The sequence below is a fragment of the Propithecus coquereli genome, unplaced genomic scaffold (assembly GCF_000956105.1).
Source record: "Propithecus coquereli isolate 6110/MARCELLA unplaced genomic scaffold, Pcoq_1.0 Scaffold111, whole genome shotgun sequence".
In the NCBI taxonomy this organism is placed as follows: Eukaryota; Metazoa; Chordata; class Mammalia; order Primates; family Indriidae; genus Propithecus; species Propithecus coquereli.
This window is the reverse complement of record NW_012135081.1, coordinates 43084-51167: the sequence shown is the minus strand read 5'-3', so window position 1 is coordinate 51167 and position 8084 is coordinate 43084. Positions and strand designations below refer to the sequence as shown.

The following is an 8084-nucleotide window of genomic DNA, read 5'->3' as shown; positions in this document are numbered from 1 at the left end:
TCTGATTGTTGTTTGTGTGTACTGAGTCTTCATATTATCCTTAGTCTTCGACTGTCATTTTATTGATATTATTATAATTTTGCTTCAATTTTGATATTAGTATATTCTTTCTTGTACAAGATCCTGTGGAAATTGCGTCCACTGGAAAGACCTAAAGATTTGGTCATCACAGTGAACCTGGTAGTATAAATTATGTTGTAGTCAAAAACTCTCACTCTTTATTGTTGAATGAATACCTGGAAGAGTAACTTGTACGCAAAAAAAAAAATTATAGTTCTAACATAGCTACATGTACTGCTTATCTAGCAAGCACTATTAACACAATTCATAATTGTATCCTTGGTTCTTTGAAAAACCTGAAGTGTTGTAGACATAGCAATATATTTGGAAGAAAATATGCTTTGAAGGAAAAAATTAACACTCTTGATGGTGCCCGGAAAAACTGATAGTGAATACTTACCTGGTCCTGGGACATAATAAAACCACACGTGCGAGGTAAATCTTCTAAATTACACACTTACAGGGAAAGAACTTTTATGCTGACATACTCCAAATTTATAACACAAAGTTAGCAGTAGCTATAGTTTGAAAGCTTTAAAAGGAAAAAAGAAATTTAACAGGGAGATACATACTTCTGAAAAAAGTCACGAGTTCTTTTCATTCGTTCTCCCATTTTCTAAAATATATATATTTACATAATTTCAGAAATACATATAAATCTCCATATATATATATATATAATCTGAAATGTTATGGAAGTTGATGACAGTGTAGGAATTCTGGTCTGGTGTATCCTTGGGAATAGATGAGGTGTAAATCAATTTAAAGTTTAAGTACAGCTGGACCCCCAATTAAAGGGTTTGTTAAACTAATCAATATAGAGCTAGGCTTCCTTTTAATGACTAATGCTTACAGCATATCTGGGTCTCCTGAACACTGAGAGCTCAATAAGATTGTCTTGATCTCTACCACTCAACATTCTGTAGAATGTTTGAAGCCTTTGAGACTCCTGTGGATTCTCTTAGAGGCTGTATTAATAGTAATCGTTGGCTCTGGGGCCCTTTTTGCTACATTGATTTAGTTTATGGATTGTCACATTGTCCTACTTGTGCTACTTTTTTTGACTCCTGTGGATTCTCTTAGAGGCTGTATTAATAGTAATCGTTGCCTCTGGGGCCCTTTTTGCTACATTGATTTAGTTTATGGATTGTCACATTGTCCTAATTGTGCTACTTTTTTTTGTACTGTGGAATCTGAACCCCTTCACATAACTGCTCAAAACCAACAGATAACCAAAAAACCACAGTGAAAAAAAGTTAAAATTGAATATTAGATATGCCTTTCTAAGTACTATGGACTGTTTACTGTTGGGAATATGTCAGTAAACAAGCATTATGCCTTCAAAGAATTTACAGATAAGTAAAAACAGTATATTAAATGGTGATAAGTACTTTGGAGAATGTAAAGCAGGGAAAAGGGGATGGGGTCCGGAGTGTGTGTGTTTGTGTAGGTAAGAAGGGTTGATACAATTGGAAAAAAGGTGGCAAGGGAAGGCTTCATTAGGTTACATTTTAGCAAAGACCTGAAGGCAGTGACAGCAAGCCATTGGATAGCTGGGATAAGATCATTCCAGGATTGTTCCAGGAAACCTCTGAAACATCAAAGGTTCTGAGATGTAAATATACTGGCATGTTTGAGAAATAGCAAGGAGGCCAGAGTAGTTGGTATGGAAATGAGTGATGGGAGGAGTCACAGGATATGAGGTTAGAGGGGCAATAGAAAGGCAGATACAGCAGGGCCTTGCATAAAGACTGAATGAATGGAACAGACACCAGTGGAAAATTTTGAGCAGAGAAGTGACATCCAACTTAGGTTTTAAAATGTTCATCTGATCTGCCATGTTGAAAATAGATTATAGTAGTCAAGGGCAAGGAGCGTCTCACAACATTTAGGTAAGAGATCTTAGACAGGTTAGACGTGCTCAAGGCAATGAGAAGTGATATATCTTGAAGATAGAGCCAATAGGATTTGCTATTAGGGGGAAGAGAAAGAAGTTGAGGATGATTCCCAGTGTTTGGCCTGACCGACTGGAAGGATGGAGTTATATACTGAGGTGGAGATGACTACAGGACTAGCAGGAGTTTGGCTTTAACATTAAATTTGAAATGCCAGTTAGACATCCAAGTGGAGATGTCTACTGGACAGATGGATATAGAGCGAAGTTCAAAGGTGGAGTCCAGGCTGGAGATAAACATTTGGGAGTCATGAGGTTATTGAATGGAATGAGATAGAGTGAGATAACCAAGGGAATCTTAGTAGAGAAGAGAGGTGACCCGTGCTCAGAATTTGGGGAAAAGAGGAACAAGAGAAAAAAAGAGACAGAATGGGTGACTGTGAGGTAGGAAGAAAACTAGGAAGAGAATGGAGATCTAGAAAGTGTTTTAAGGAGGAGGGAATGGCCAAGTGTGTCAGATGTTGCAAAAAGGTCTAGTAAGATCAGGCTTGAAAACTTCATTGGAATTAACAAGGTGAAGGTCATTGATAAACTTGACTAGCAATTTGGTGTTGGGGAAAACCTAACTGGAGAGGGTTCAAGAGAGAATGAGAGGCTGGGGTGCGGTGGCTCACGCCTGTAACCCTAGCACTCTGGGAGGCCGAGGCAGGCGGATTGTTTGAGGTCAGGAGTTCGAAACCAGCCTGAGCAAGAACGAGAAATTAATCGGACAACTAAAAATATATAGAAAAAATTAGCCGGGCATGGTGGCACATGCCTGTAGTCCCAGCTACTTGGGAGGCTGAGGCAGAAGGATTGCTTGAGCCCAGGAGTTTGAGGTTGCTGTGAGCTAGGCTGACGCCACAGCACTCACTCTAGCCTGGGCAACAAAAGCGAGACTCTGTCTCAAAAAAAAAAAAAAAAAAAAAAAAAAAGAATGAGAGAAATTGGAGACATGTGATAACGCTTCTGAGTTTTACTATAAAGAGGAGTAAGAGAAATGGGGAAGTAGCTGGAGGAAGAGGTATGATAAAAATTTTTAAAATGGGAGAAACTGCAGCATGCATATATGCTAGATAGGAAAGATCCAGTAGATGTGGGAGAGAAGGGAGACTCGGAGTGATGTCCTTGAGTAGATGAAATGGGATCTAGTGCACAAGTGGAGGATTTTGCCTCTAATAGAACCAAGGGCAGTTAAGTCACAATAACTGGAAGAAAGGGAGAGAATATTAGCTGAATCACAGGCTTTGAGTTGGTGTGGTGAGACCTTGCGAAAGTTCTCTTCTGATACAAAGATTTCTATTTTTTTTTTAAAACTAACCCAGCTGCTCCTACAGCACCAGATCACACTGTTAGCTCATTTTCTACTGTCCCTTTTTTCACTTTTCTCTAAGATTAGCCCCCCAAACTCAAAATTCTCAAAAATCCCTTTCCTTCAAGAGTTCCTCTTTCCCATCCCCTATTATAAACAGCTTCTAGTCCACTTTAACCTCTGCAATAGCTAGCAAAGTGTTCAGTGAATTAAAAATAGCCATCTACTTTATTAAACAGCACAAAGAATTTGCCAATGTCTTGACCCTTTAATAATATCTTCTCCCTCCCTCCACTTAAAAGTGGTTCTAAATAGTAATTTTTTGTCTGTCTTGGACTTAGCAGAAAGATTTTTTTTTCAACTAAGACCTTCAGCAGATCCTCTCATTAAAGGAAAATCCTTGTTGCATCTCTATTCCTGTATCTCTTGACATTTTTCACTAGTTTTAATTAATTAATTAATTAATTTATAGACAGAGTCTCACTCTTTTGCCTGGGCTAGAGTGCCGTGGCATCAGCCTAGCTCACAGCAACCTCAAACTCCTGGGCTCAAGCGATCCTCCTGCCTCAGCCTCCAGAGTAGCTGAGACTACAGGCATGTGCCACCACTCCCGACTTTTTCTATTTTTAGTAGAGACGGGTCTTGCTCTTGCTCAGGCTGGTATCGAACTCCTGAGCTCAAGTGATCCTCCCACCTTAGCCTCCCAGAGTGCTAGGATTACAGGCGGGAGCCACCGTGCCCTGCCTAGAGTAGTTTTAATATTAATTTTTGATATTATCACATTTGGTTGCAGATTCTGATTCTCAAATTTTCTGTAATGTGACTGCCTCCAGCTGGTTTTGAATTGGAGAGCAGGGTTATCTTTCTTGTTCTCTCCTGTATCCCCAGTGCCTGGTACTTAGGTGATCAATAAATACTTGTTGAATGAATGAATTTCAGGAAAGTGCTTTATTTTAAGGCTGCCCTAGTCTCTGGAAACAGCATCATCCTCACATACTTTTTTTTTGTTTTAATCATTTCTTGTCCCTAAACGTACATTTCTTGAGGGCTGTAGATTCTCTATGCTCACCTCCACTGTTAATCACGTCCCCCTGCTCATGCATCATGGCTAAAACATCTTAAATGGAATTGACAGCAGATTAAGGGAGGCTGGGATGCAAAAAATGTCTAGAAGGGTCATGCGAAGAAAGTGTTGGATTATTTTTACAAGACAAAGTGGTGGAGATGACAGAGGAGAGATGCTTTTAACTTAAAACCCTTAAAGAATGATAAAATTGGTATTGTGTCTGTCATTTCTGTAATACCTGCATTATTTAGCATGGAATTGTAGAGAATTTTAGAGAATCAGGGCCTAAACTAGAACTCATATTTCCTTATTCTCAGTCCAGTTCTCTTTATTATATGAGAGGCAATAAGGAATAAAGGATGAGGCTCGGTTCAAATTTGCCTCCTTTTCCTATTTACCAATTATGGGCCCATTATGTTCCTCGGTCCTCTTCTCTGTAAAATAGAGGTAATAATTGTTTCTACCTCTTAGGGTTGCTGTAAAAAATTAAATGACTTATACATGTAATTCCCCATTACGTTACTCATAATACACATCCCAAAAATGTTTCTCAGGGTGCTCTACATCAAATGTTCAGTAAATGTATTAAACTGTTCATAAAAGAAAATTAAAGCTTTTTCATGTGTAGGAGTCAAATGTACAGTGATTCTCTAGCCTCTGTGTATGAATGATAAGATAGTAGCAGTCTAGGACTACATACCCGGGGTCCAAAAGCTACCTGAAAATGAGCCACGCTGTGAGATGGAAAATATCCGCAGCCGGCAGACCACGCAGCAGGCAGCCCTGCGCCGGGTTTCTGGGCTCCTTCTCCTCCCAGCAGAGTTGCTGACAGACAGTCTGTCTTAGCCACCCAAGCCGCGCATTTTCTCAGAGCTCCGCCTTCCCTCAGAGCAGGCCTCGGCCAATGGCGACACAGCGTCATCGGAGCAGTAGCCAATCAGCACTTAGGAGCGCGGAAAGGAGCGGGGCCGAGTTAAGAGCGGCTGGCGCGGCAGAGCGCGGCGCCCGAGGTAAGATGGCGGTGCTGCATGCTTTTAGACCTTGCTGTTAGGCTGCTGCTTCCCTCTTTCTGTTGGCTTGGAGCTGCTACTTCGCCTCAAGCAATGTCGGAATCAATCTCCTTCCTACAGGATCCCAGGAGCCAGGTTCTCCGGTGGCCGGAGCCTTAGGACAAAATGGCGTTCACACGGGCAGCCGAGGCTTGGCCCGGCCCAGTCGTGATCTCTGAGGCGGGACGGGACAAAGGCGGCGTGCAGGGAGGCCGGGGCGGGGCGCGGTGCTGCGGCGTGGCCGCCTCGTGGGCCAGGCTCCGTAGCTTCCGCTCGTGCTGCAGTCGTGCGAGTCCTGAAGATACTTTCAACGTATCTTCCGGGCCGGATGGGAGAAGTTAAGGGGAGGAAGAGTCACAAAAATGCCTGTGAAGACTTAGGGGAGGGCGGTGAGGAGTTACGGAGCGTATCCTGCGGGGCCCATTTCTTCCGGTCCTGTAGAAACTATCTGCGATCTCTCTGGATATTGTAGAGCAGGAATTTCCTGGAAGGGTGGGGGCTTTTTGATCTTTCGTTTGATTCTGCAGGTTTGGTATGAACAGGATTCGGATTCACGTCTTGCCAACCAATCGGGGGAGGATCACCCCAGTGTCCAGATCTCAGGAGCCCCTGTCGTGTTCCTTTACTCATCGCCCATGCTCTCAACCTCGTCTGGAGGGGCAGGAGTTTTGCATTAAGCATATCCTTGAAGACAAGAATGCACCCTTCAAGCAGTGTAGTTATATATCGACGAAGAATGGAAAAAGATGTCCCAGTGCTGCCCCAAAGCCAGAGAAGAAAGATGGGTATGTATATGTAGAGAAATGTGTGTGTCTTAAAGTGAGAGAGTAGGATGTGATATGATGTGGGCTTGAGCATAGCTGCCAAGTTTTAGGTCATGTGCTTTTAGAATTGGGGTTATGTATATATCTTTTGAAAATAAAAAAAAAACAACATTGAAACGGTGAAAACTGGAAGGACACTTGAGTTAGGTCACTTAGTTCCTCTCTTTAGATCTTTTTCCTTATTTGTAAAATGAAGGGATATTCTAAATTATTTTTAGTGCAGGGATGCGTGGCTCTTTTGGCTGTCCATGAACTTTATTAAATAACATGCAAAATTGTATATGTGTATATTCTGGAAGAGGCTTATAGCTTTCATCATATACACAAAGGTATCCATGCAAAAACGTAATGACTGGATAATATCTTGTAGTTTTAAAATTGTGTCCCATATCTTATTACCTACATTGGATTAATATTAAAATGTTGAGTAGCCTTCCAGAACCAGTTTTGAAAGATGAAAGTGTGCATGATTTATGAGATGATGTCAACATTTTTATAGTTGGAATGTTTTGTTTGTTGGAGCACTGGATAATGCTGCCTGCATTTCCCTTTAATAACATCAAATGAGTTGACCTTCGGCCAGTTAAATTCCTTTGACTAAACTGGCCTTTTTAGAAATGAATATAATAGGCATTTTAATTTCATAAAAATGATCTAAAGATTTGGGACCAAGGAAATCACTGAACCCTTTCAAGAAGGGACCTATAACTATTAATGTCTTGTTTCTTTAGGGTGTCCTTCTGTGCTGAACATGCCCGTAGGAATGCCCTGGCACTTCATGCTCAAATGAAGAAGACGAACCCAGGGCCTGTGGGTGAAACACTCTTGTGCCAGCTGAGCTCATATGCTAAGACAGAGCTGGGGTCTCAGACTCCAGAAAGTAGCCGCAGTGAAGCCAGCCGAATACTGGGTAAGGATCTTCTCTCCTAGAATGAAAAAGGTGGACGAAAATTAGGAAAGAACGTAGTTTAATTTAGTACAGTACTTTGAATATATTTGGCAATGTTATTTTTTATTCATTGGGACTTCAGCGAGCATTCCAGGATTGCTATGTTGTTTACCAATTCTTTTGAATTTGAAGTAGCATTTGTTTAGGTTTACTCCCCTGGATTGGTGACATTTTCCTTCATTGCTGTTTTTGTGCTTAACAGTTTTGTTAGGTAAAGTAATTTCAGAAAACAAGAATAATTTATAAATTGGCTTTTCTGTTCTTTCGAGAGGGCGTGGTTAACTCATTTATGTTGTAAATAATCTTCACCTGGGTTGTAGTTTAAGCGTTTTTATTTGCCAGTGCCTTTGTACTAAGTTTTTTTTTTAATTTTAAGGTTTGGATTAATATGTTAAGTAATCTAGTTTGGTGTGGTGGAGTTACAGAGGTGGGAAGTCTTAATGGCCGCTCTCCCTTCCTTGCCTCAGATGAAGACAGCTGGAGTGATGGGGAGCAGGAACCCATTACTGTGGATCAGACATGGAGAGGTGACCCTGACAGTGAAGCTGATAGCATAGACAGTGATCAAGAAGATCCCCTAAAGTAAGTTGTAACTCCACATAAGGCTTTTGAATATTTTGTGTAGTTAGTATATGGAATGTAGTGCTGCATGCTATGCTGTTAATAGATCAATAATTTAGGAGGGTCAAAGATAACTGTTTGTGAGCAGTAACAGCTGTTGTATCTGATGATGGTTCATTATCATCTTGCTTCAAGGCAGGATTTGATTTTTTTTTTTTTTTTTGAGACAGAGTCTGGCTCGGTTGCCTGGGCTAGAGTGCCGTGGCATCATCCTACCTCACAGCAACCTCAAACTCCTGGGCTCAAGTGATCCTTCTGCCTCAGCCTCCC

The 8084-nt window shown here is 41.2% G+C and overlaps 1 protein-coding gene across 2 annotated transcripts in view; it reads left to right on the top strand.

The window, feature by feature from the left end:
* Positions 1 to 5359: 5359 nt before the first annotated feature.
* Positions 5360 to 8084, top strand: part of KANSL2 (KAT8 regulatory NSL complex subunit 2) — a 25307-nt gene continuing 22582 nt past the window's right edge. Inside the window, exons 1-4 of one of the 2 annotated variants that reach the window (XM_012653955.1) lie at positions 5360 to 5381; positions 5948 to 6205; positions 6976 to 7154; positions 7661 to 7775. In XM_012653955.1, coding sequence (XP_012509409.1) covers positions 5955 to 6205; positions 6976 to 7154; positions 7661 to 7775 — 545 coding nt within the window. In that variant the 5' untranslated portion in view covers positions 5360 to 5381; positions 5948 to 5954. Of the gene's footprint in view, positions 5382 to 5501; positions 6206 to 6975; positions 7155 to 7660; positions 7776 to 8084 lie in introns of both variants that reach the window. The other variant, XM_012653946.1, reaches the window with a different exon arrangement.